Raw genomic sequence first — 27,365 nt, forward strand, 5'->3', positions numbered from 1 at the left:
ACTGAATTCAACAGCAGTGTTTTATGGAAACTGGCAGTGGGTTGTATGGATTATCCAGAGAAACAGACAATCTTTCTTCAATGAGATGTGTTAATTTTAAATGTAAAAGTTTAATATTGTGAGCAAAACCATTCAACTGAAAAAAAAGAAGAAGAAAAAAGGTATATAGATAAATAGAAATGATAGATTAGCAAGATCTCACAATGTGGGCAAATGAGGTAAACTATCTGCATACCACTTTTAAGTAATTACAGGATATTTTTATGTATTTGAGTGAACGGACACTTTAACAAGGAACAGGACTTTTATTTTGAAGGCGAGAGTTTGCAGCTGTGCTGAGTATAAACACTGCTGGGCTAACATCAGGTAAGATTGAAAGTTTTTCTAATAAGCTTATACATTTGACGTGCAGAGGAGTCCATGGTATCAAAGTCAAAGCAGTTTTCAATGTAAACTGGATAAAAGTGAATAACACTGATAGAAAAGCCTCGTAAGTTAAGTGTTAGCTTGCTGCTAGCTAGCTCGCTCTCACTTCGCGTTGCAGAGTGGACAATATACGACGCAGTTTGTTGGTAAAGGGCTTAACTAACAGTTGGGGATTGTAACTTGTTGCCTGGATTATCCACTAGACTGTAAGGTTAAATCAAGTAATCAAGTGAGCGTACTGACCCAAATGGGAAGGTACCTGCACACAAATGACAGCGAAGATGAATGAACTTTGCCCCACTTTGTTGAATGTTTGTTTACTGAGCTTCTTTCAGTTTAATGATGGAGAGGGAATATTGACGGCACTATGGAGTGGTGGACAAAATTATTATAAACTATAATGTTGGGCTAACACACGTAAAAAGAAATTAGGAGCTCATCACATCAGTTTAACGTTGCGTGTTTGCAGCTTTCCAACCACACTGTTGTTTATCATTGCGGATTTTATTATATGGGTGTGATTGTAAGTAGGCCGAAATATATAAAAGAGCGAGCAATAAGTAAGTAAGTAAATATGAGGCCTAAAACACCATCTATTGGTAATGGACACAGATTCTCATCGAGTTCACTGTTGTAGTGTATGCTCTTGTGACATTTCTAATTTAAGAGTAAAGCACATTTTGGCAGAAACTGATATATGAGGCCAGTATCCCAACCATCAAGTCTTGACATTGTAGATGTATGTTTAAGAGTTTGAGTTGTGGCTTCATAAAATGTCGAAAGACAAACGTTCTACATATCCACAAATGCCAACAAAGGTGCAATATTACTACTTATTTCTAAGTAACATCACTTGCAGGTAAACCAAGACATGCAGTATATGCTTTTATATTAGTATTTTGGATTTTAGATCACACTGTTAATTGCTTAATGAATAAAACCAAGAGTTTTCCCTCCCTACTTATTTTCACACAGTTGAATGCTTCATCTCACTGCACTGTGCTCATTCTCTCCTCACCCCGGACTGCAGGTCTTGAGCCATGTCAGTGTGTTCAGCCCTACTGAACTGCCGGATAGCTGGAGGCTGCTGCAGGGTGTGGCGTGGTGTTCCTCGACCGCGCATCCACATCAGATCAGCCAGTGTAGCAGAGTCGGGCACAAGAAGATCTGATGAAGAACAACTCTGGGAGGCAGAAGGCAATTTGCCGTTCTCCAGAGCCAAGATAGGACCTTTCTTTCAGGAGAGGCCACTGCTGAAGAACCCATTTCTAGAGGATGCCTTGCTCAGGGGATACCTGAGGAGACACCTGCCCCAGGAGGTGAGGAGGGAGCACAGCTGGTGTTTTCAGCTGCTGTTGGAAATACTAGACAAAAATGACCCAACACATCTAACTACATTTGGATCCTCTGTAATACCTGAGAAAGGGTGTCATTAGTTTTAGAGGCAAAGAGCAGGGGGTCAAGTTAGCTATAAGTGCATATGAGATGCACATTAAAATATTATAATGTAGTCATTTGATTTTGTTCTAACAAGTTGTTTTGGTATTGATGAGCTGCAAAAAAACAGTTTAGCATATGCAAAGGCATGGTAAAAAAATGCTATTGTAAAAATGTTTTGCAAATATTTTTTGTCTTATTAATGAATTAGAACCTCAGTTACATGTCTGATGCAAAACAACAGCCAATAACAAAGCAAGTTTTGTTCTTACTATTATGTCCGACTAAACGCACATGAATTTGTAACAATATGAACAGCTGGACAGGATCTATCTTGTCAGGAAAATAAGCAGAGTTCTTGTTCATTATCAATGATCATAGGCAGCTTTCACAGACTTGTGTGCATTTGGAGAGCGTGTGGCAAATGAGGTGGACGGGTGGGGCCGAGAGTGTGAGGCTACCCCTCCACGGTTGGTGCACTTTGACCCCTGGGGTCGCAGAGTGGACCACATCGTGACCTCCCCGACCTGGAAACGCATGAAGGAACTGTCAGCACAGGAAGGACTGGTTGCCATTGGTTATGAGAGGCCATGTGGGGAGTGGAGGTTAGGAGACAGTTTTACTTCCTTTTTGAGTTTAGCTCATATGTCATTTTTCAGTTCAATAAAACATGTTGGTTACTATTGGGACAAATTTTATAAATGAGGAACTAACAGAATTCGTGTGTGTGTGTGTGTGTGTGTGTGTGTGTGTGTGTGTGTGTGTGTGTGTGTGTGTGTGTGTGTGTGTGTGTGTGTGTGTGTGTGTGTGTGTGTGTGTGTGTGTGTGTGTTTTCCAGTCGTGTTTACCAAATGAGCAAGTTGTACATCTTCTCTCCCTCCTCTGGTCTCTACACGTGTCCTCTGGCCATGACTGATGGAGCTGCTAAAGTCATCCAGGTGTGTCAGAAAAACAAATGAACGGACATTGTATGCTATAAGCTATGTCTTAACCCAACAATATTGTTCTTTTTGGCAGCAAACCAAACCTTAAACATTAAATGATGTTAGTTTAACTGTGTTTTCATGCACATAAATAACCAGATTATAGTTGGTTCTCTGCAGTAACCTGAATTTCTTAAAAGTTATGTAAATAAGAAGCCTGTTTTTCATGCTTCTTTACAAGAACACGTGTGCATGATGGAGACAGTAATGTGGCAGTGCAGCAGGATGAAGGGAACGATCCTTCTTTGTAGCACTATCCAAAAATTCTATCCAAAATTAGACTATATATATTAGACTATATATAGTCTAATAAATAAATATAAAGTATAAGACTTGGACACAGCTGGACAAGTAGTTAATAAAGCTCAGACAAATGCTCACAGTAAGAGATGATTACAGAACAGCTACATATATAAACATGGATTTTAGAGTAGTCAAGAGTTTTTGCTCATGTAAACACATTTTTATTTTGACCTGATTTCCCAATCACCATTTTTTTTGAACTTGTAAAATTAATAAGTGATTTTCTGGTTGTGAATTTGAAGTCCATAGATGCTTCGTGGCTAGTAGATGAGGCCTACAGTCGCTTGACCACCCGTCAGCCTGAACGTTTCTGGACGTCTGGACAGTGGATGACAGAAAGACAGGGAGGATCTGACGTGGGTCAGTAGTTACACTCAGTCTTACATGAACTAGAATGCACTTCATTTATATCCCAGTGATACTTGAGTTATCTGTCGAGGAAATTTGTTTAACTACAGTATTTAAAGGCAGAGAAAGTGATTCAGCAGAAGGTTTGTTGATATTTGAACTCATCTGCCACAAAATACACCCCTTCCTCCGATGCTCCATCAGAGGCTCCGTCCCCCCCAAATTTCAAATCTTTTAAGTTTTTTCTGCGTTGCAACACCTTCATCCTTGCCTGGTCATATAACTTTCTTCTGTGTTTGCTCTTTGGCTGTTTATTGTTCATCTCTCCTTCTTCACATTGCCTGGAGTCCAGCACGTTGAAATGCACCTGTTGTGGGGAAAGTTCCCCACCACTTTCTTTTTTTTAATTTCCAGAGCCAGGGTTGTGTAGGGAAACTGAATTTTCTTTCATAGCCCAGACAAAACGGAGAGCTAGCAAACCATGAGGAAGTATTTGCTGAATTTAACAAAAAGTGAATTGGATTACAATCACTTACTATCTATTTAATACCCTTTGGCTTTTTTTGTGCAGAACAACTATTGTACATAATGCACCATGAGTTGCTTCTGTCTGTCTTGAATCTCCTCAGCCAGCGGCACAGAGACGGTGGCCGTCCCCCAAACAGATGGTTCATACAAACTACACGGCTTCAAGTGGTTCACCTCTGCTACAGATGCAGACATGACTCTCACACTGGCGAGAATTCAGGACAGAACAGGAGCAACCACTCCAGTACTGCTAATTGTTAAACTTCTCTAACATCAGCCATTACTCTTTTTGAATGACTTACAAAGGGATTTCATTGCACCGTATGCATGCTTGTCTCTGCATCGCAGGGTAGCAGGGGTTTGTCTTTGTTCTACGCAGAGGTGAGTAGAGATGAGGAAGGCCAGCTGAAGGGTATAGAGGTTCAGAGACTGAAGGACAAACTGGGCACAAGACAGATGCCGACTGCTGAGTTACTGCTGGATGGCCTGCCGGCACATAGGGTAAGTTACATCATTAGTAATTACTGTAATTATTAGTAATTACCGTAATGATAAACTTGTAATGATAAGCAGGTTCCTTCTCTGGTCTATATAGATGTGGTCAGTGTCTGTGTAGGAGCAAAGCCACACTGGGTCAGGTACAGCTCACTTTGTTTATACTAAAGCTTTGTGCAGTGGGAATAAGCAGAACCTCTATGGTGTTATTCTGCCAAGTGGAACATTCACAATAATATTGTTTGCCAGTCCTCTATAACAAAGAGCTGTTGACTGATAGAAGGCTAGAAGTAGACCAAGACCAACAAATCTTGATTTTCAATGCCATATTTCACATGGCTAATTTGTTAGCATGTACACAAAGCAACTTTCGTAGTACCTCTATTTTTGCCCACCAGCTTGTGTGATAATTATTTGGGTCTCTTTAGCTCACTGTATCTGCAACTCATGAGAGCTGGTAAACTGCCGATGACTTTAAAAGCAGTCAAGAGCTGCATAGAGCATTAATCATTGATTAGTGATGATATAAAAAATATTACTTAACAGAGCAACAATTAACAGTGAATGCCCCAAAATGTACATGTAAATTAGTTAGTGTAATTAGTATGAATTTATATTGAGCATACTCCAAAACCATACTACATACTAGTTCTGTACAGTAAATATTTAATAATACTCATCAAAGTATTCTTTAGCAATTACTCTGCAAAAGAAATCAGCATGCTTTATCATTTTATACTAGCTGGAAATTACATGTTACGTCAATGAAACCGTGACTCTGAAATATCACTGCCAATGAAACTTCACAAATACACAGCAAAATGTTTTCCCTGTGATTTATAACTTTCGGTGTTCAGCCTAAGAAGTCAAAACAATTACGTTGACATGTCAGCAGTGTGAAACTAGTGTCCGAGAGAGACGCAAAAATTGCCGTTTGCAGACACTGTTTTGCTGAATTGCCTCCTAGCATATCCGCTCCATCTGTGGCTGACTTCTTAAAAAGTCTGACCCGCTTTGAGTGTTTCTGTCACTCGTTTCTGAAACGGCACTCAAGCTAGCCACACCTAAATTTGGAGTGCACATGTATTCAAGCCTTTATAGTAATTAGGGTTGACCCCAAATAGTCGACGATTCGATGCTTCGATGGGCAGAACCTGATTCGACTGTCAATCTCACAGTCGAAGCTTCACAGTCAAACAAGGATCAGGCCATTTCGGTGATATGGGGGTGCTCAACCTCTGACTTTAAATAGAACTACCAGTTTTCTCCCAATAAGTTAATATAGATCCTATTACCATACATATTTCAATGTTTAATGTTGTAAATAACATTGTAAAAAGAATAAAACTTTCAATAAAGTGGGAAAATAAATCCAAAACTGTATCCCTAACACTGGATCGTCAGTGCGCATGTGTAAGCGTAGCGTGTGCCGGAAGAGAAACACTTGCTGAACAGATGGAGATGCTGGTGTTGTGCTGAGCTGTCAGCACCTTGCGGGACCTTCGGGTAATTTATCTCTTGTCCTCGGACCCACCCACCATAGTCTCTCAAAATCCTGTTGGAAACACTAAATAAAAGGCACATTTTGACTTTAATTTATGCAACGGTTAAAAAAAAAAAAAAGGCAAAATAAATAGAAAAATGTGAAAAACCTTGTTCGGCATTCGAAAAGTTTTTCATTATAATCCGCTTCGGCCAAGAAATTTCATTTCGGTGCATCCCTAGTTCCAAGATGCTGTTTCACCACCACAATTTGAATTTTTTCCAGCTGTGAGCACCTCTATTATTTCCTTTGTGCATTGCATTGTGGAAGAATAGTATCCATCGACAACACACTCAACACATGTGACGGAAATTCTTGTGAGCTTGTCAACTCTATTGACGAAGAAGGGCTCAGGAATCTCAGGATGTCTTACGCAGTAATATTTATTATAACTTTATTAGAGACTGGCAAAAGCAGTACATAGTGAGAACACAGTGTAGTGTCAAACCAAATCTCAAGGATACTTCCTGACGTTGGGATATTTAACCTTCCTAGACCTACTGAGATTATGTGTCCAAATTAGGTTATTCTTCATGCATCTATACATGTGTGAATATTCTGTTTGATATTGATTCAAAACAAGACACTTATGTTTACCTAAGTTCACAATAGATACCAACTACCTGTGTCAAAATATTTGGCATATGTATTCCTTCTCTACATTTACAGCTCTCAGAGGAAGGGAGAGGTGTGGCCTCCATAGCTAACATGCTAACTATAACCCGGATCCACAATAGCGTCTCTGCAGTAGCCGCAATGAGAAGGCAGGATAACATTCATTCTATTGCACTCATTTCTAAAAACTTGCTATAAATAAGCTGATTAATAACATGCGTATTCGTGTGTGTTCACAGGGTTGTCCAGTTAGCTCGTGACTACGCCACTCGCCGGACTGCCTTTGGAAAGCTTCTTAAAGAGCACCCACTGCACATGCAGACTCTCGCTAGGATGGAGGTGAGTTGGCAGTGGATGAAGAAACAGAGACACAAACTCTATACAGTGTTTCCCATCGTGCCTCACTCACGCTTGCTTATGACATGGACAGGTGGAGACACGTGGAGCGTTCCTTCTGGTGATGGATGTGTGTCGTCTGTTGGGCCGAGAGGAAAGCGGCATGGCGACCCAGCTCGATACACACCTGTTACGTCTGCTCACTCCTGTGGTCAAACTGTACACTGGGAAGCAGGTGCATGGCTCGTACAAATGAGATACCTTGTGTAGCGACAAGTGGCCCACCACAAGAAACCTCGCTCTCTCGGGTCACCATCTCCAGGCGCCCTTAGCGCATTATGAATTCAGACTAAGGAAAAAGGGCGACCTCTGATAAGAAGCTAGTTTCAACACCAGGTACTGGCCTGACCATCTGTGTTGAATTTCTATCTCCAAATTCAAAACTTCTCTAGTCAACCCCTCCTCCTCTCTTGCTTTAGATTCCAGAGAGTAGGGCACTGAACTGCCTTCATGTTGACACTGCTCAGTCTTAAAACACTGGCCATCAGAGTTAAAGCACTATATGGCTTGTATATTTTTCAGGCAGTCAAACAGCCTTTATGAAGGCCCCCCCAAGAACCACAACTAGTGGCTTCCAGTGTCCTGTTCTTCACCTTTATCTCATTCTCACAACACTTGTCATCTTGCTGTTTTGATACTGACAGTTAACATCCTTGTTTTGTTTTGTCTCAGGCCGTGGCTGTGGTGTCTGAGGGTTTGGAAAGCTTCGGGGGACAGGGATACATTGAGGATACCGGTTTGCCTGGACTACTTCGTGATGCACAGGTGAGGTCAATGTGTAAAAATCAACAGTACTTTTTACAGTCTTTGCACTTTTGAAGCTTACCTGTCTCTTTCTCTCTCTCAGGTGTTAAGTATATGGGAAGGTACAACAAATGTTTTGTCTCTGGATGTTCTGCGTTCTGTGGCTCGCAGCTCAGGAATGGTTCTTCACGCTTACTTCACCCATACCAAGGTACAGGGCCCAGGGTATGAGCCCGTCAAACAAGTTCAGAAACTAGTCTGTGACAGAGTTTAACAAGAATGTGTTGTGCACTTGTTTTCTTCTCCTTGTAGTCCCTGCTTGCAAGTGCATCAAGTGTTTCTTCATTGGCCTCAGCAGTCAAAGCAGTAGATGCTGCTCTCTCTGAACTAGAGCACTTTGTTCAGGTAGCAGCTACCAGAGCACCCGGCTCTCTGGAATTAGCAGCCAGAGACCTGGCATACAGCCTGGCTCGCATCTACATGGGTAGGTACCACAGTGAGTGAGTGGTTGTTTGTCTATGGTGTGGCCCTGCGATGGACTGGCGACCTGTCCAGGGTGTACCCCGCCTTTCGCCCGATGCCAACTGGGATTGGCTCCAGCCCCCTGCGACCCTGTGCGCAGGATAAACGGTTGATGATGGATGGATGGATATTGATATTGAACATTGTCAGATTCTCAATAGACAGTTAAAAAAATCTAAATTGTGCAGCAGGACCAGAGAGATGTTTTTTTTATTATTATTCACACATTCTTCTTCCTTGTTAAAACCTGGTGCCTGCATTACTCACAGAGCAACTGGAGCACCAACAGTTCAATCAGATATCATTGGGTTGTGCTAGGAGCAGCTAACATAGCATAGAGCCGCTAGCCTCAAGCAGAGATGAGGAGCAGGCTTATAAAGGTCTGGTAATCTGATTTCTTTCTAACCCCACACGCTCAGATTTTTTACATTTTTAAACTTATAGTCTGTAGCCCCAACTGATGTGTAGTCACTTCTGGCAATTTATAAGATTTGAAACAGCTCTCTCTGCAGCCACAAAAGTCTTTATACAGCTTTTTTCCACATATGCAGTAGTACTTCCTAAAACAGATTCTGATGTGTGAGTTCCCCTTTATCTATCTGTATGTTAACAGGTGCTCTTCTCATTGACCATGCGTGTTGGAAAGGAGCCTCTCCATCTGACACCTATGCAGCTGTGAGGTAAAAAATAAATAAATTTACATTTATACATATCATATACATGTAACACAAATTACTTCATGATTTTATTTTTTATTTATTTATTTTTTGCATTTATCAGGTGGTGTGAACAAGACTTGTGTCCTGTGGTGACTAAACAAGCGAGAGGCTGCTATGATCCTAGCACTCCACCACTCGATGCCGTGCTAGTGTATGACCGGCCGATCCAAGGCTGAATGTTCATTGATAACAGATGAATGTTAACTGATAACGGGTGAATCTGTCACTTAATCTGCAATTGCTGTGCCTCACTTTAATTCTGTGGCAGAATTTTTATTGTAGATGACTGAGTCCATATTTTATAACAATAATTAAAAACCCACTTCTGTAAAAACACACACAACTGCACTGTAAATTAAGTGTCTAATGCAGTGTAGTTCTGTCTGTGTGAAGCATTTTATGTGATTTGGTATTTTTGATATTTACATCTGTATGTGAAGTATCTGAATTTTTTGTGTGCAATAAATATGAAACTATAGATTTGGATTTTTTGCAGTGGAGAATGATTATCCAGACCTGGATGATTAAAAAGATACATAACACATGACCTCGGTTTCTCACATTCACAGTCATGATCACTCTCACAGTGATTAGACTTTGAAGGAAAGAGTAAACAAAGATCAGCAGACCATACCTTATCTAGAGCAGATGCAAGGAGATCCCTGACAAAATCATGAGCTTACTTACTTCTGCCTTCTGGTACTGTCTGTGAAGTTGGGGTGAGCTCAGAAACTGAACAAGATGCGAAATTGTACTGAGATTAATTATCTTGCATGTTTACTGTATAATTGTCTTTTATACGTTATTTAGAATTACCTTAATAAAGAATATATAAAATATATTTACACATCTTTTTTATCTTTAAACACTTAAGTACCGGTTTTTGTTTGGTTGGTTTTGCAGCACATTCTGAGTTTACGAGGAGTCCCTGAAGGCGGCACACGTCCTGTTGGAAAACAGTAGGAGGGGTTTCAGGCAAAGGTGGACATTGAATCTGAGTAGAGAGTCATTTAAAGAAACAACATATTAAAGTGGAGCCGCAGCAACAACAACGACGCGTATTTTGAGATTATTTTTATTTCCAGTTTAATTTTTAGCTGAAGGTCCGCACTGCGGGACTAAAACAACCCACCACGGTCACGTCAACGTACCACAAGAGAGAATGGGCGCAGCTCCAGGATGAATTAAGTGAATCATGTCTTTCACTGTTTTAATGTCACATCTGCTGGTGGTTTAGGATCACCAGCAGCACTTCGGGCTCCTCTGTCGCCAGGAACCAGCCTGGTGTCGGATTAGCCACGATGTTTCAAAACAACAACGATGAGGTCTGTGAGGTTTAATAGCTATCACATTAAAAATGTTAAGTGCCATGCGTGTGAAATGTGGATTATGTGTGTGTTTGAGTGTGCTGGCTGTTTACTGGTTTAATATTTGATGGCAGGTTGTCACCTGATTTTCTTTTTTAAGTTGTCACATGATTTGTGGGCGACAACAGGCATGAATGAAGTGTGACTACTCTGTTGAGTTTTGCGTGCACGTTCACATCCGGGTAGATGTCAGAGTCCTCCAAATACAGGAGGATCGATATAAATGTGTTATTGACTATAGTGCATAGCGAGGACAGGGAGGTGCGCAATGTGATAGTATGTTTTCCCTTCTGTTTCTTGTAGTGACTGAAGATAATGTTACTTTTTCCTGCTTTACACTCATTCAGATAATGTTTATTTAATCAATCCAACATTCATTTAACAAACAATGAGAAGTATCTCTGGGTATATTGAGCCATTATAGACCGTGTTGCAAATCATTGAGCAGGACTATTTTATTGCAGTATTGGATTTTTATGTAATTTTCTGCAACATTGCAATGAAGTTGTTATACACAGTTAAAGTGCTTCACATGGTTGAACCAGGATATTAAATATTTTATTTAGTTAGACCATTAAAATTATACAAAAATAAAACTGAATAAAATAACCCTTCATTTAACAAAAACAACAGTAATAACAATAAATCAGACAAGACATGTTGGAAATCAATGGCATTAACAGTTTTAAAGTGATTCCAACGATGTCGCTGGTTCTAAAAGCCAGTAGTCTGTAATGTGTGTGTTGTAACAGATATGTTCTTAATAATGTACACAGTGAGAGTAGGGGACAACAGGGGTCAACAGGGACCCATTGATCAATTTTGCCCCCAGCACACCAGGGCATTACTCTGGCTGTGCTTGATGTGTCTTACAATGCTTTGAATTTATGAAGCATTAGCAAGTAAATATTTGTTATTTTCACCAGGATAAATCAAATTTTAAAATTGTTTATAATCTGTCGGTGGTGCCTGTGGCTACATGTTGAGGCATTTAGACAAGTAAGAAAACTGATATTTTGTTTGTGTGTTCAGTGTGGCCTTGTGATGAACCTCAGCGCTGCAGAACGCTGTGCATTCGTGAAGAACACACCAGACTGTAACATGGAAGATGGCTTCATCAACTACCTTCGTGTGGCCTTCTGTCTGCTTCCTCCCAACCTCACACCTCTCACCATCACTCTCTGTGTAAGACCTGTGTGTGTGTGTGTGGATAGATGGAGCAGCGTGAAACTCAGCTCAGCAGCAGCTGATATTTTGAGGAAGTTGACTTTGCTCTGGGAGAACCGAGCATTATCAAACTCATGATTTACTGGCCTTAGTCATTCCACTCTTTGCTAAATGATGGATTTTTAGTAAGAATGTGGGAACTTCTTGAATTCACCTTTGTGCAACATCAAACTTCCACACAGAAAATAACATTAATCTGCGCAACAACAAACTTCCACACAGAAAATAACATTAATCGGTCTGTGTAGAAAAACGTTAGAGAACAACAGGATCAGTGTAGTCAAACAAGGCCCTGTTTGTCAGGGTCAGCTTTTTAGCATTGTTTTTGTTTATGGAGCATTAGTCTGAGTACGACAGACTCAAGAAGCACTTATGCACCTCTGAGTGTGTGTTAAGAAAGCAACAGTCAGACCTTTACTTTCCTCTGCTTCTCCACAGATTATATGGCTACTCTTTTTGTTCGTCATTCTTGGACTTGCAGCATCTAAATTGTAAGTGTCTCTCATGTTGCTAATGTCAGTATGTTTGCATCCCACAAGTACTTCTTTATGTGTCAGGGCCAGTTTTTAACAACTCGCAGAAATCATTGATTTTCAATTAATTTCAATTATTTAATTAGTTAGTTAAGTGTTAACGCCATATTTGCAGGCCCACATGTGCAGACCACACACACACAATTATGCCCTCAGTGCGGTCAGCTTAATAGTCACATGACTGTAGAGAGTTTTTTGTCATTCCTCTAAGGAAGCCTTTCCTCACTTTTGTTCTGATCTCACTTATTTTTTTCTCCTCAGTTTCTGTCCCAACCTGTCAGCGATCTCAACCAGCCTGCACCTCACTCACAACGTGGCTGTATCCTTTATCTGCATCTACTGTACATCCCTCAGAAGTTCTGAATTTGTTATGATTTTCATGTAAAATCGTACAAAGAAGTCAGACTGCTGATTCACCAACACTGTTCCTCTTTGAGTGATTTTTTGCAGTTTCACTTTCTACTTGTTAAACTTCTGTCAATCTTGTTAAGTCATTTTTTGTGAAGAATATTTTCCTTGACTGGTGTTTGTGCTGAGGGTGTGACATTTTTGGCTCTTGGTAATGGAGCTCCTGACATCTTCAGTGCCATTGCAGCTTTCTCCAACCCACACACTGCTGGGCTGGCTGTTGGAGCCTTATTTGGTAGGCACATTCTCTCTCACACACACAAATAAATAATTCTAACTATAACTATATAATAAGTTTTCTTAATATGAAAACCTTTCTCCTCATCGTGCTTGATCTCTCTCTCCCTCTCTCTGCAGGAGCTGGTATATTTGTTACCACAGTAGTAGCAGGGAGCGTGGCGCTGGTCAAGCCTTTTGCTGTGGCCTCCCGGCCATTTCTGCGTGACTTGATCTTCTACATGGTGGCAGTGTTTTGGACTTTCCTCATGTTGTATAGAGGAACCACGACACTTAGCGAAACACTTGGTACACACACATATGGTTACATTGTTTTTGCCTTCTTGACCAGATTGTTAGTTGCATGTTGGTCCTTTTTTGGAATAAATTTTTATTGAACTGTCAAATTTTAAATAACAATATATCACATGTAACACATATATACCTAAAGTGCTGGTAGATTTGACCTTTTTCTTCTGTCCCCAAGCATCAGTAACTTAATCAGAGTAGTGGTTTGTAGTAGTGGAGTGTTTTCTTGCTCAGCTATTTTATGACCCTAAACAATCCCAGAATGCAGTTCAAAGAGTCACCCAGTCATAGTTTTCTGTGAATCACCTCTCTGGTGGCACATGGGGCCAGCGACCTCTTGCAGTCATTTTATCAAGTTTCAAGAGCAGTTTACTCCAAGTTCACAATAATTTACATTTTGAGCTTCACTTTGCTACACTTCCTTTTCTAGGGTACCTGAGCCTCTATGTGGTGTATGTATTGATTGTTATCATCAGTGCGTACATCTACAACCGGCAGAAACGTTCAATGAACTCAAGTGTCCAGAACGCGGTACATATTCCAGGTTAGAAACATAAATACATATAAATAAATACATACAAATGTAATATATTCACAGTTGCCAGTGATGATATTTTTTCTCTTTGCAGCCGAGTTTGACTCGTCGGACTCGTCTGATGATGACATCCCCTGCCTGACTGGTAGGACTCCCCAACAGGAGTATGGTAGGAATTCGACCCTTCTATAACCACAGTACAAGTTAAAATACACCAGGAGTTTCTGCACGATCAGGACCATAACGTGCACGTGTGTGTATGTTTCAGAGTCAGAGTACAGGCCACTTCTGCCTTACTCTGAGTCCACGAGCAAGATCCTGCTGAGCTCTCTGAACCCGTTGGACAATAGGGAGTGGAGGAGGAAATCATGGAGCTGGAGAGTCCTCAAAGTACTGAAGGTGTGTGTGACAGTCGACAAAAACAAAGGGAAGTGTAAACAACTCAATATCTGAATGAATCTGCTTGTTACACCGATTCAAAGGAGTGAAAAGCTACTTATTTCTTGTAAATTAAGTAAATTATCTTGCACTTGTGTTCTGCACCCATCAGATACCTCTAGAGTTCCTGCTGCTGCTCTGTATCCCTGTAGTTGACCCTGATAAAGAAGACAAGAACTGGAGACGCCCACTAAACTGTCTTCATCTGATCACTGCTCCTCTGGTGTGTGTGCTTGCCTTCCAGTCTGGAATATGTAAGTACAGCAAGACTGTAGCAGGCATCATCAGATGAAATATATGGTCAAATCATTATCCTTTTTTTTTTATCTCCCTTTTTTCTTAACAAATATCTAGATGGAGATTATATAATCCAAGGGCAGTTTCCCCTCTTGCTGCTGACTCTTCTGCTGGGACTTTTCCTGTCTGCCATTGTCTTCTGCACCACCACTAACAACTGTCCTCCCAAATATCATTCAGTAAGGATTTAGGAAGATTAAAAGGAACAGTTATTGGCCAAGATGTACACCCTTTCTGGTGCGGCTGGGGTTTAAAGAGTGCCACTTTCAGGTCACATATCAGAGGATAAGACTCTAGCACTACGACATAAACCAAAGTACTGAACAAATAAAAGTAGGGACCTGATAATGGCACTGGAGGAAAAGTTGGAGGATCACCAAACTCAGTAGGCTCCTTCCTATGTGGAACATGAATGTCTGACAACATCTCATAGTCATTTATTCAATAGTTGTTGAGATATTATATTTCAGTCTGCATTAAAATTATACAGTGTTTTTCATCTGAACTCATTTAACATTAGAATCACTGCTCTTTAAACAAGTCTTATTACCAGATTTGATTAATGTGTTTTCTTCATGTTGTGATGATGAAACATGTCCTGCTGCTTGTGTGCATGTAAAAGTGTGTCTTTTTCCCTCTCCAGCTGTTTGCTCTTTTGGGCTTCGTGGTGAGTGCTGTGTTGATCAGTGCAGCGGCCTCTGAGGTGGTCAGTCTTCTGCACATGCTCGGTGTGGTGCTGAGTCTCAGCAACACTGTGCTGGGGCTGACTCTGTTGGCCTGGGGCAACAGCATAGGAGGTGATATTTGTGAACCTATGTCTTTTTTTGCAAACATTTATGTTTGTACTTAAAATCTTTGACACTTGATCTATATTCCTCTCTTTTATTTTAGATTGTTTTTCTGACATCACCATCGCCCGGCAGGGTTACCCACGGATGGCCATATCTGCCTGTTTTGGAGGCATCATCTTCAGTATCCTTATTTTTATGATCCAGGTGTGGTATAAAAACAACATGTATAACAGTTAATGACTGCGTCCTTGACTATATGTCCTTCAGACATGCTGTTTGGAGTAGGTTTAGGATGTCTGGTGCAGATGCTTGATACACACATGGATGTGAAGGTAATCTTCTCCTCAAACACACAGATCAAGAGTTTATCACTTTAGTTAAACATACAAAGAAATATTGAAGTTGCAAATACATGTCCATATGTGAAACCCATGAAAATGATGCATCTTTTGTCTCTTTCTCCTTCTCAGTTTGAAGCAGAGGGTTTATTGACGTGGATTCTTGCAGGAGCTCTTGGTTTGTCTTTGGTCCTGTCCTTCGTCATTGTTCCACTGTGCCGGTTTCACCTGGGTCGGACCTATGGGATATTTCTCCTCATCTTCTATGCCATCTTCCTCCTCATTGCACTCCTCACAGAGTTTGGCAAGATCCACAGTATATAGATTTGACTCTGAGGTCAGTCTGAAATGAGGGATGTCCTCCCGTAATGAGCAATACAAAACTCAATTGCACTCTATAACTTGTTATATTGTGACAATACCCCTACCTACCTACCTAAGGACACAGTGGAACAGAAGCTGCACATAATATTAATGCACTATTTATACAGGAATGTACACCTTGTGTACTTGCCTGCTACCCGGAGCCGCCCTGTGGTGGGTTTGGGAAAACCAAGCAGGCAAATGAATGACAAAGACTTTTCTGCTCAGGGAGAGCTGAAAATAATCATGACACTGTGCCTTTATTCAACTCCTTATTTGTGCTGACTGCTGCTATGATGGTACTGGTGAGTCCAGAGCATGGGCACCGGAAGGGTTCCAAGGGACCATTGTCCCACCACCACGCTTAATGCAATCTTCCCGTCCACCCTGTGTCTACAGCACAAGCGTGCATTTTTTACTTGATGGATCGAAGATAGCTCTAAGTACAATCAATGCAGTTGTCTGCACCGGCTCTGTGTGGGCTCATGTTGGGCACACAGCGAGCTTGCAATCTGTATCAACAGTTTTGCCGTCTATTTTCTCTGTGCGGTAAATCTGGCAAGAAAACACACTGATAATCTATTATAAACTATGTAAATAATGTATGAATATATATGAAATTATCTGGTTCTGATAAATTATGACATATGCGTCCCATGCTTGCCAATATTTTTTATTTTTCACTGTTCTGCCGGAGTTTCATTTCCCCAGATTTTTTTCTTCCCACATGATGCAATATATAGATCTACCCATCCACTACATTTATAGGAATAGTATCATGGCTGTTTTTTAATGTGATTTTTAAATTACGTACTTAATTCACATATTTGTCAGGTGTGTCTAAATAGAGTGGCAGAGAGGATCAGACACACACATAGGCAGGAGAGAATTCCCTCCCTGCAGATCATCACACAAGGCGATGGTCATTTTAACTTAAATGTTGCAGAAGAGCTTTCGTTGTAAATTCATGAGGTTATTATAAACAGCTCTACATGTCATTGGAAAAAAGCAGAGGACCAGAATCGCTGACCAGTGCTCCCACAAGGTTACATACATTATATTTATCTACTATTTGCAACCTGGACAGAGCAAAGTGTGCTGCTCTCTGCTCCAGTTTGAAATGTAGGTTAAAATACGGCCCACATTTCCCATCATGCAGTGCTGGACTAAGCAGTTTAAATTTGCGGTTTTATGTTCCAAAATGCAAAGGTTAATTTTTGTTATATGTCTGTCCAGAACACGGTGGTTGATGTTTGTAATGTCCTTTTTGTGCTGGATTATAATTTTAACTATTAGTGAAGTTGCTTGGTAATAACATGGTAATAGTGGCATAATAGTGTGAAGATAAAGAGGTAATAATCAGGTAATACTATGTAATTACTAAAGTAATAACCAAGTATTTAACCAAAATGATTAAGAAGGGGGATATAGGGAAATGTATGTAACAGAGTAAAGAATATTACCAATAAATAGATACAGGTGGTTTAGCATGTTGCAGCCCTGATTCATGGTTATGCATACACAGAAACTACCACAGGTGTTTCCAGGCAACAAGTCGCAGCATTGTATGTTTAATTGTACAGTATCAGTGTAATGGAAATTCCATGAATACCATCTTGAAACACAGTCATGTAATTAATGTTACTCACTGAGGGCCTCTGGTTTATCGGGTACTGGGTAAATGTATGTGATGTGTCCAGGGGGTCATGTCTTTCATTGTTTTACAACATGTACTTGGCTGTACTAGGGCATGAATGTCTGTACGAAAGATTTAGATTGCGGAGGACATCTTAAAGACAACATGTTCCAGTGGTAAGATAGTGCTGACCCTGAGATTTTGATATAAGCTGCATGTGCTGAGACACTGCAGCTCACTTGGATGATACTCTGATGCGTGTGTGTGTCCCAGTGACTTCCTTCTGCAGCCTATTTTTCATCCAAACTGGACTCTGTTGCAGCAGGGCTGCCAAACTGCCTGAGAGCTGTGTCACTACATCACATAAAATTGTGGGTTATTTGGATTTGACCTTGTAGGTTCTACATGCAGTGTCAGTGATTTATCTTTGTCTGATTTATCTATCTTACCACAGCCAGGTGGCTGAGATACGACACTGTGTTGCTAGACATGTCTAACATCACTGTTAAGAGATGCACTGTACTAAATCCTGCTACTCTCCTCCCAACTCTAGATGAAGGACAGCCGCATGATTATGTTGCAGTGATAACAGAAGCCTGCTCCCCAAGGGTAGACTTACAGGAGACACCTCTTACAAACCCAGACATGGAAACTGGTTGCTGAACTTGATGCTGTTGCCTAAAATGATTGCTGTGTGTAAATGTGACGCTCACAGTTTCTCAGTTTCCCCATTATTACCAATTGCTCTATAACCATGTTACATTAATTCCGGTCTAATATTACCAAGATATACCCATTCTTAATACCAAGCTAGTACCTGGTTATTATGTGGTTTTACTTAATTATTACCTCTTTAATGTAAATGTAGCTGTAATGTAAAGTGCTACCGAAATACTTAACCAACTCAAACACATTACAGAATAAGAAGAAAGGATAAATACTTTGAGGCTGTTGAGACATGAGTGAGGAGATAGCCTACAACATAATTGTTGGGTTGAGCTAAAAGGAGTTTGATTGTTTATGCTTTTGGTCTTTAGAGGACTTGGTGGAAGTAGTGTCTGTGTTAGACTGATCAGATGAGCCACTGAACTAAGGCATCAGACTTAACTTCTAGGCCTACATGATTTATGAGGTCACTGCCTACAGCAGTATCCTGTCTCCGGCGGAGTAATACAGTCCACAGCTAAGTTGTGCTTTTGCACAGGAATATGTAAGTTCTACAGTTGAGAAAATGTAGTTCTAAAGGAAATGGCAGTCTGACTGTAAGGTAAAGTGCTGAAAATATTCAAAATGTAGCACACTCTCGTACTGATGCTGATTTTTTTGGTGGGCTAAAATACGTTTTGCTGCGGACTCTGTCCACAGCAGTACATTGCTTAGCTTCTGTGCCAGTACAACTCTCTGTTTCTCCAAACTGAGGACGCGCTGACTGCCATCTACTGTAGGTAGTACACAGACTATGGATAAGTCCCTCATACATCCCAATTTCACAAATCCCGAATTGTCCCTTTAATTAGTTTCTTTTTGCATTTAAGTTACCTGGCAGCTGAGTTCTCCTTTCTGGTCTGACAAAAGATGGGGATGAGGGCGGAGCCTGGTTTATGCAGAGGCCCAAGCCAGTGACCATACCAAGAGCTCTGACAGCATGGGGGGTTCAGGGTTTCTTTGTGTTAAATTTTGGCCCTATGTTTGTTTGTTCAGCAAGTATATATGTTCCCCTTAGTCTAATTCTATCATGTCTGTTTAGCTAACAACTTGTTTTGTTAAATTAGTTGTCTTGTTACTTGTTTTGTATAATCTTTTTTGGGAAAATAAAACCAACTTTTGAACCTCAAACCTTTGTTTCCTTGTGCCTTGATTGCTGTGGCTCTTAGATCAGGAATGGTTCCTCATGCTTATGTCACCCATACCAAGGTACAGGGTCAGACTATGATCCCGTTAAACAAGTTCAGTAACTTCTCTGTGACAGAGTTTAACAAGAATGTGATGAGCACTTGTTTTCTTCTCCTTGTAGTCTCTGCTTGCCGGTGCTGCAAGTATTTCCTTATTGGCTCCAGCAGTGAAAGCAGTAGATGGTGCTCTCTCTGAACTAGAGGACTTTATTCAAGTGGCAGTTACATGAGCACCCGGCTACTAGGAATTAGCAGCCTTGGCATACAACCTGGCTCACATCTACACAGGCAGTAACCACAATCACACATACACACTTGGACTGCCATACCTCATTGGTATGGCAGTCCAAGCGCATTCTCATCCATACCAGTTCATTTTCCTTGTTCATTGTCAGCTCATCCCGTTGCCTACCAACAGGTGCTTGTAAGTTTTTTTCCATGAACAATAAATCACTGAACTTTACCAGACTATTCTGTGTGCGTTTGCGTCTAGTTGGAAGAAATAAAAAAGCCACATCCAGTCCAGCTTTGTATACAGGCAGCAGCGTTGAGAGCAGCCTCCTGCAGACCCACTCATTACCTGTGTTTGAGCAGCAGAGGCTACCCTGCCCTATTAGATAGTATTATAGTATTTTAATGTCCTACTGTTGCAATACATTTATTGTGAATTGTCCCCATAAATAATTGCACATACATTTAAATATGTCTTTGCATATTTGCATGATGACAAAATCATTGATTTTGATTAAATTGAGTAAACGCTTTAGCCATCTCGTGAAATTTTATCAACCTAGTTGGTGGGGATGAGAACAAACATTAACGTTAAGTTCTTTATCAGCTCGAGATTGTTAACCATAACCAGATCCAATGAAACATGTAGGCCACTGAGATTGTCCAGCCCTTTGGTGAATGAAAGAGATGCAAAGGCATAAAGCAATCCAATCGGTGTAACCCCTGCCGTAATTTAATGCCACGCCTTGAATAAAACAGTTTCAGTGTTTGAAAAAGCAGTCAGTCATGACTCAACATAACAATAAAACAAGATCTCCCCTTTCTTAGATCAATGGGTAGACTGCCATTGATTCATCAGACCTTGCTAATGATGAACCAGATGGACCCTGATGGTTATAAACATATTTATTTAAAAAATATTTATTCATGAATGAATGAGTGAACAGCATGAGCCATTTATAAAACAGGTAGCTATAGACCCTACAACAATGGATAAGGTAAAAATAAATATGCATTAAAATGTCCATGACACCCCTAGACACCACCTCTAGCACCTAAAAACCTTTTGTTAAACTTTACCCCCTTTTTTGTAAAACTTCCCACCCTCCGCAATTGCTACCTTTACTGTGAACAAATGGACTGCATTTAGAAGAACTTATTAGGCTTCACACTTTTGAGCTAATTTGCTGAAAACCGCAGAACAGCAAAAACGTCCTGTGAAACGTCATGGTAAGGTAAACCCCGGCTGTAGGAAAATGAGCGCAACAAGCGTAATTATTTTTTATTAATTATTTGGCAGCAACATCACCGGTATTCGGCGTGCTAGTGTGATGTCATCACTCCTTCAGCTAGGTTGTCTGGGTAGTCTTCAAACGCCACACTAGCCATGGATGATGTCTCCAAACGACGATGAGGTTTGATAGCGACCAAATTAACATATGTTAACTGTTTTTCGCATGGAATGCAGTTACTTCTGCGTGCGTGTGCTGGCTGCCTACTGATTTAATATCTGCTGCAGGTTATCAACACGTTTTATTTTTCTCCAAATACATATTGACAGAGTGCGTTGTTGTTTGCCCAACATAGTAACTTTCAGACTGGGGGCGGGGAGATGCACAGTGTGATAGTATGTTTTCTGTCCTACTTCACACTGATTTAGTTTTTCAATAAATAAAACATTAAAAAAAAAAATATATGAGAAATTCGCATCACAGTTTACCAGACCTGGATTACCAAACAGGCAAAACACCATATGCCCCACAACCACTAGCGTTTAGTTTGTGGTTATGTGATTAACTGTGAATTTTGTTTTGGTGCAAAATAGAAGCTGAAATGTTGAAGTCAGGATGTGAACTTCTCTAATGTTGAGTTGGCCCTGTCTTGTTAAGTGGCCTTTGACTTTTGCTTTACATGGTTGAATTAGGATTAAACATTTCAGGATAAAGGGGGCAGGAATACAGAGAACACACAATAAGATAATGCAAGTTTCACAAAGAGATGTAAATAGTAATGTTGGTGGTAATAATAAATTATCATTAAAATGGGGGGAAAAAAGACAGCCGTGGCACTGACAATGTTTGCAAAAGGTGCTACCATTTCTTCTTTCGAAACATTGTAGGCCTAACTGTTAACACACTTACTAGTCAATACATCAACAACATCAGTAGAGCATCGCAAAGGTCTTTGCACTGCCTTAATCCGAAGTCGATACAATTAATTCATCCTGTTAGGTTTAGGGTATGGTTCCAAAAGGCTAGTCTAGAGGTAATACATCTGCCTTACCAAATTTCCCCATACCTTGCACTAAGTGCTCAGTCCTGGCACTTTTTGTGTTTGGACCTTAATGATTGTAGCTGCGGGTGTCATGCGGGAACATGGGGATAGTAGGCGGCCCGTAAAGACAGATCCAGATTCCAGTGCCCCGGACGCAGAAATACTGCTGACAGTGACAGAAGGAGGGATGGCAGAGCACAAAACTACGGGAGAGGGAAGAAGTTTAATTAGTTAAATGCATAAATGTGATAAGAATGCATACAGATGGAGGGGGGGAGGAGAGAGGAACTCAGTGCATTGTGGGAAGTCTTCCGACAGTCTAGGCCTAAAGCAGTATAACTAAGGGAGGGTTTAGGGTTCACTTGAGCCAGCCCTAAATATGCTTTATTAAAGAGGAAAATCTTAAACCTACTCATAAATATGGAAATGGTGTCTGCCTCCCTCTTTTTGCAAGCTTCCTCTTGTGGGTGCTCTTCTTTCTGGAGGAGGTGTTGTTGCCCCTTTCCTTTGGCTTTTTTGATCTGGTAGCTTGGAAAGTAGCCTAGGACTGATCACCCTGTTGCCACTCTACCAACAAGAGCCTTCTGCCATAACCGTGCCTCTGCCACCTGCAACGATGATGGTTTAAAGCTCATCCTTGTCCATGTATGAACTTCTCAAGCCCTTATAGTATCCACCTGCTGCCAGGGACTGATGAGGCTGTGACAGTCACGTGTGTCACTTTGATGTAGTTGACCCAGAAGTGATATTGATATTGCTCGGAACATTGTGTCTTCGAAGAGCCTATTCAACCAGCTTGTGTGGTATGGACCCATAAGTGTTGGTAAGGTTCAATGAGAGGACCACCAGGCCCCTTGGCTTCTTTTGCTTCTCTTAGGAGTTGCGTGACTTCCTGTATTCTCCAAGCAGCCAGGTGTTCCAGAGGTACCCAATTTGACACATTTCTGTACCGAAATGTCGATGTAATTGTTCTTCAGCAGGAACTTTGTCAGTCGTTGGGACAAGTAGCTGAAAAATATCTTATGTGCTGAGTAGTGAGATGATTCTGAACTGCTGAAATGTTTTCCGAGTCCTCCTCCTTGGGGATCCAAACACCCTCAGCACACCTCCACTGGGTGGTGGGGATCTCATTCTCCCCCCTCTTGGGATCCCCTGGGGGTTAAGAAGGTAGAAGATACCGTGGTGCTAACCCAACATGCCCTGAATGCCATCTTTCTGTGCTGTCAACTGACTCTCCAGTAGTCACCAAACTGTTCTTAGAGGTCATCTGGCCTGTTCCCAGATGTCACTGGTTAACCAAGAAATTCAGGCTGCAAGTTACATCTCTCGGATGCACTGGGATGCATCATCATTGATGTTCCTGGGGCCATAGTGGGTTTCGGGTCTTTCAACATCTCTCTAAAAATCTGTTATTTTCACCTGGATAAATCACTATTATTATAAAAAAAGAAAGATGTTCAAATTAAATTTTTTTTATAATTTGTCTGTGGTGCTTGTGGCTACATGTTGAGGCATTTAGACAGGTAGGAAAACTGATATTTTGTTTGTGTGTTCAGTGTGGCCTTGTGATGAACCTCAGCGCTGCAGAACGCTGTGCATTCGTGAAGAACACACCAGACTGTAACATGGAAGATGGCTTCATCAGCTACCTTTGTGTGGCCTTCTGTCTGCTTCCTCCCAACCTCACACCTCTCACCATCACTCTCTGTGTAAGACCTGTGTGTGTGTGGATAGATGGAGCAGCGTGAAACTCTGCAGCTCAGCACCAGCTGATATTTTGAGGAAGTTGACTTTGCTCTGGGAGAACCGAGCATTATCAAACTCATGATTTAATGGCCTTAGTCATTCCACTCTTTGCTAAATGATGGATTTTTAGTAAGAATGCGGGAACTTCTTAAATTCACCTTTGTGCAACATCAAACTTCCACACAGAAAATAACATTAATCTGCGCAACAACAAACTTCCACACAGAAAATAACATTAATCGGTCTGTGTAGAAAACAACAGGATCAGTGTAGTCAAACAAGGCCCTGTTTGTCAGGGTCAGCTTTTTAGCATTGTTTTTGTTTATGGAGCATTAGTCTGAGTACGACAGACTCAAGAAGCACTTATGCACCTCTGAGTGTGTGTTAAGAAAGCAACAGTCTATCAGACCTTTACTTTCCTCTGCTTCTCCACAGATTATATGGCTGCTCTTTTTGTTCGTCATTCTTGGACTTGCAGCATCTAAATTGTAAGTGTCTCTCATGTTGCTAATGTCAGTATGTTTGTATCCCACAAGTACTTCTTTATGTGTCAGGGCCAGTTTTTAACAACTCGCAGAAATCATTGATTTTCAGTTATTTGTTTCAGCTATGTAAAGCGCTATTTGCAGGCCCACGTGTGCAGACCACACACACACACACACACACACACACACACACACACACACACACACACACACACACACACACACACACAAAATCATGCCCTCAGTGCGGTCAGCTTAATAGTCACATAACTGTAGAGAGTTTTTGTCATTCCTCTAAGAAAGCCTTTCCTCACTTTTGTTCTGCTTTTCCTCCCCACACACCCTCCCTCCACATTGAACACTAGTGCACTGAAGTAGCTGCATGGTAAAAATGTTTAATGTAATATGACTGTATAATATGATGGTGGTGGTGATGGTGCAGCGGATAAGACACATGCCTTTGGTGTGAGAGACCCAGGATCAATTCCCACTGTGACACATCCACCAATGTGTCCCTGAGCAAGACACTTAACCCCGAGTTGGTCCAGAGGCATGCGTCCTCTGACATATATAGCAACTGTAAGTCGCTTTGGATAAAAGCGTCAGCTAAATGTGACCTGAACTATTAAAGAATATTTTGTGGATGTTCTGAGATGATTTTCATCACTATTTGCATTTCACATGAGTATCTTTTCTCCTCAGTTTCTGTCCTAACCTGTCCTCACAACGTGGCTGTATCCTTTATCTGCAACTACTGTACATCCCTCAGAAGTTCTGAATTTGTTATGATTTTCATGTAAAATCACACAAAGAAGTCAGACTGATTCACCAACACTGTTCCTCTTTGAGTGATTTTTTGCAGTTTCACTTTCTACTTGTTAAACTTCTGTCAATCTTGTTAAGTCATTTTTTGTGAAGAATATTTTCCTTGACTGGTGTTTGTGCTGAGGGTGTGACATTTTTGGCTCTTGGTAATGGAGCTCCTGACATCTTCAGTGCCATTGCAGCTTTCTCCAACCCACACACTGCTGGGCTGGCTGTCGGAGCCTTATTTGGTAGGCACATTCTCTCTCTCACACACACAAATAAATCATTCTAACTATAACTATATAATAAGTTTTCTTAATATGAAAACTTTTCTCCTCATCGTGTTTGATCTCTCTCTCCCTCTCTCTGCAGGAGCTGGTATATTTATTACCACAGTAGTAGCAGGGAGCGTGGCGCTGGTCAAGCCTTTTGCTGCGTGACGTCATCTTCTACATGGTGGCAGTGTTTTGGACTTTCCTCATGTTGTACAGTGGAACCACGACACTTAGCGAAACACTTGGTACACACACACACACACACACACACACACACACTATGTTGCCAAAAGTTTCAGGACACCCCTCCGAATAGTTGAATTCAAGTGTTCCAATCACTTCCATGGTCACAGGGGTGAAATCAAGCACCTAGGCATGCAGACTGCTTCTACAAACATTTGTGAAAGAATGGGTCGCTCTCAGGAGCTCAGTGAATTCAAGCGTGGTACCGTGATTGGTTGCCACCTGTCCATTCTTGAAATTTCCTCACTACTAAATATTCTATGGTCAAATATTTGTGGTATTATAACAAAGTGGAAGTGATGGGAATAACAGAAACTCAGGCATGAAGTGCTAGGCCACATAAAATCACAGAGCGGGGTCAGTGCATGCTGAGGTGCACAGTGAGCAGAAGTCACCAACTTTCTGCAGAGTCAGTAGTTACAGACCTCCAAATGTCGTGTGGATTAGCTCAGGAACAGTGTGTAGAGAGCTTCGTGGAATGGATTTCCATGGCCGAGCAGCTGCATCCAAGAGCTGGGTTCCAATGAAAGGAACTGTTAATGCTTCAGCATACCAAGACAGGTTGGACAATTTCATGCTCCCAACTTTGTGGAAACAGTTTGGAGATGGCCCCTTCCTGTTCCAACATGACTGCGCACCAGTGCACAAAGCAAGGTCCATAAAGACCTGGATGAGCGAGTTTGGTGTGGAGAACTTGACCGGCCTGCACAGAGTCCTGACGCCAACCCGATATAACACCTTTGGGATGAATTAGAGATGGGATGTCATTAACCTTCATGTGCATGTAAAGGTAGGCGACCCTAAACTTTTGGCAATATAGTGTATATGACTGGATTGTTTTTGCCTTCTTGACCAGATTGTTAGTTACATGTTGGTCCTTTTTGGAATGCATTTTTTTTTGAACTGTCAGGTATTTACATTGAATATTGACTAATAATTGTATTATATAAATTTTTTTAGATTTAATTAATTTGTTTTTTTAAATAGTAATATACCATATGTACCACATGAGGCTTCTATACTACTGGTAGATTTTACATTAAAAGGAGGTTTTCCTTTTTTCTTCTCAGCAACTTATTACATTTAGTTTGTTTTAGTTAGCTATTAACAGACTTCATTTAGATTTGGTTGAAATTTAGGCCTTGAGCCAAGAAAAACATTTTTTTTTTTTTTTGGTACAGGAATTAAAAAAATAAATAAAAAAGACATTTAACACATTCAATATAAAAATGTTTGTTTTCATAAATCCGGCATGTATGCCATGATTTTATATCACCACCATCAACAGCTGAACTCATTTAACATTATAATCACTGCTCTTTAAACAAGTCTTATTACCAGATTTGATTAATGTGTTTTCTTCATGCTGTGATGATGAAACATGTCCTGCTGCTTGTGTGCATGTAAAAGTGTGTCTTTTTCCCTCTCCAGCTGTTTGCTCTTTTGGGCTTCGTGGCGAGTGCTGTGTTGATCAGTGCAGCAGCGTCTGAGGTGGTCAGTCTTCTGCACATGCTCGGTGTCGTGCTGAGTCTGTTGGCCTGGGGCAACAGCATAGGAGGTGATATTGACGTGGATTCTTGCAGGAGCTCTTGGTTTGTCTTTGGTCTTTTGGTTTCACTGTGCCGGTTCCACCAGGGTCGGACCTACGGGATCTTCCTCCTCGTTGCACTCCTCACACAGTTTGGCAAGATCCACAGTATATAGATCTGACTCTGATGCCAGTCTGAAAGCTGACTGCAGCTATGACAGCACTTTGTGAGTCCAGAGGGAAAACACTGTGAATTAACTAATGTACTGTAAATCAAAATGCTCTTGTACAAAACTGGTTTTGGGGAATTAAATTATTTTGGTTTGGTATTTGTTTTTACAGATCGTAGTAATGCTAGTCCTTCATG

At 41.0% G+C, this 27,365-nt stretch overlaps 2 protein-coding genes and 1 long non-coding RNA gene across 4 annotated transcripts; all 3 read left to right on the forward strand.

Moving 5' to 3' along the window:
• The first annotated feature begins 257 nt into the window (after nt 1–257).
• On the forward strand, nt 258–9,545 carry LOC119892193 (acyl-CoA dehydrogenase family member 11-like). The gene is made up of 15 exons (XM_038704337.1): nt 258–366; nt 1,457–1,745; nt 2,245–2,468; nt 2,702–2,801; nt 3,392–3,509; nt 4,127–4,269; nt 4,374–4,526; nt 6,733–6,827; nt 6,918–7,017; nt 7,109–7,249; nt 7,747–7,839; nt 7,922–8,029; nt 8,131–8,302; nt 8,954–9,020; nt 9,121–9,545. The coding sequence occupies exons 2-15, from the start codon at nt 1,467–1,469 to the stop codon at nt 9,233–9,235; spliced, it is 1,908 nt and encodes a 635-aa protein (XP_038560265.1). The 5' UTR covers nt 258–366; nt 1,457–1,466; the 3' UTR covers nt 9,236–9,545.
• A 485-nt stretch (nt 9,546–10,030) lies between these two features.
• Nucleotides 10,031–19,353, forward strand: slc8b1 (solute carrier family 8 member B1). 2 transcript variants are annotated; one of them, XM_038704340.1, is made up of 16 exons: nt 10,031–10,384; nt 11,459–11,611; nt 12,092–12,144; nt 12,448–12,505; nt 12,724–12,829; nt 12,952–13,119; nt 13,550–13,663; nt 13,749–13,823; nt 13,923–14,053; nt 14,205–14,346; nt 14,447–14,568; nt 15,033–15,186; nt 15,281–15,361; nt 15,448–15,512; nt 15,651–15,855; nt 18,071–19,353. In XM_038704340.1, exons 1-15 carry the CDS (start codon nt 10,361–10,363, stop codon nt 15,840–15,842), a joined length of 1,638 nt encoding a protein of 545 aa, XP_038560268.1. In that variant the 5' UTR covers nt 10,031–10,360; the 3' UTR covers nt 15,843–15,855; nt 18,071–19,353. The 2 variants fall into 2 exon arrangements, with proteins under 2 accessions (XP_038560268.1, XP_038560266.1); XM_038704338.1 differs by lacking the exon at nt 18,071–19,353 and having other exon boundaries at nt 15,651–17,371.
• Nucleotides 19,354–20,995: 1,642 nt separating this feature from the next.
• Nucleotides 20,996–27,339, forward strand: LOC119892196. The gene is made up of 7 exons (XR_005442522.1): nt 20,996–21,055; nt 23,471–23,623; nt 24,096–24,148; nt 24,848–24,879; nt 25,095–25,200; nt 25,325–25,472; nt 26,902–27,339. It is a non-coding gene; the product is annotated as an uncharacterized LOC119892196 (long non-coding RNA).
• The last annotated feature ends 26 nt before the right edge of the window (nt 27,340–27,365 follow it).

The sequence above is a fragment of the Micropterus salmoides genome, unplaced genomic scaffold (assembly GCF_014851395.1).
Source record: "Micropterus salmoides isolate LMB-PRFRI ecotype aquatic unplaced genomic scaffold, ASM1485139v1 Ms_hic_scaffold_7, whole genome shotgun sequence".
In the NCBI taxonomy this organism is placed as follows: domain Eukaryota; kingdom Metazoa; phylum Chordata; class Actinopteri; order Centrarchiformes; family Centrarchidae; genus Micropterus; species Micropterus salmoides.

Coding starts and splice junctions, on each gene's coding strand:
- slc8b1 (XM_038704340.1), top strand. CDS start 10,361: ATGTTTCAAAACAACAACGATGAG. Junction 14,569..15,032: donor GTCCTCCCAAATATCATTCA/GTAAGGATTTAG, acceptor TTCCCTCTCCAG/CTGTTTGCTCTTTTGGGCTT. Junction 15,187..15,280: donor CTGGGGCAACAGCATAGGAG/GTGATATTTGTG, acceptor CTTTTATTTTAG/ATTGTTTTTCTGACATCACC.
- LOC119892193 (XM_038704337.1), top strand. CDS start 1,467: ATGTCAGTGTGTTCAGCCCTACTGAACTGCCGGATAGCTGGAGGCTGC. Junction 6,828..6,917: donor GCAGTAGCCGCAATGAGAAG/GCAGGATAACAT, acceptor GTGTGTTCACAG/GGTTGTCCAGTTAGCTCGTG. Junction 9,021..9,120: donor GACACCTATGCAGCTGTGAG/GTAAAAAATAAA, acceptor TGCATTTATCAG/GTGGTGTGAACAAGACTTGT.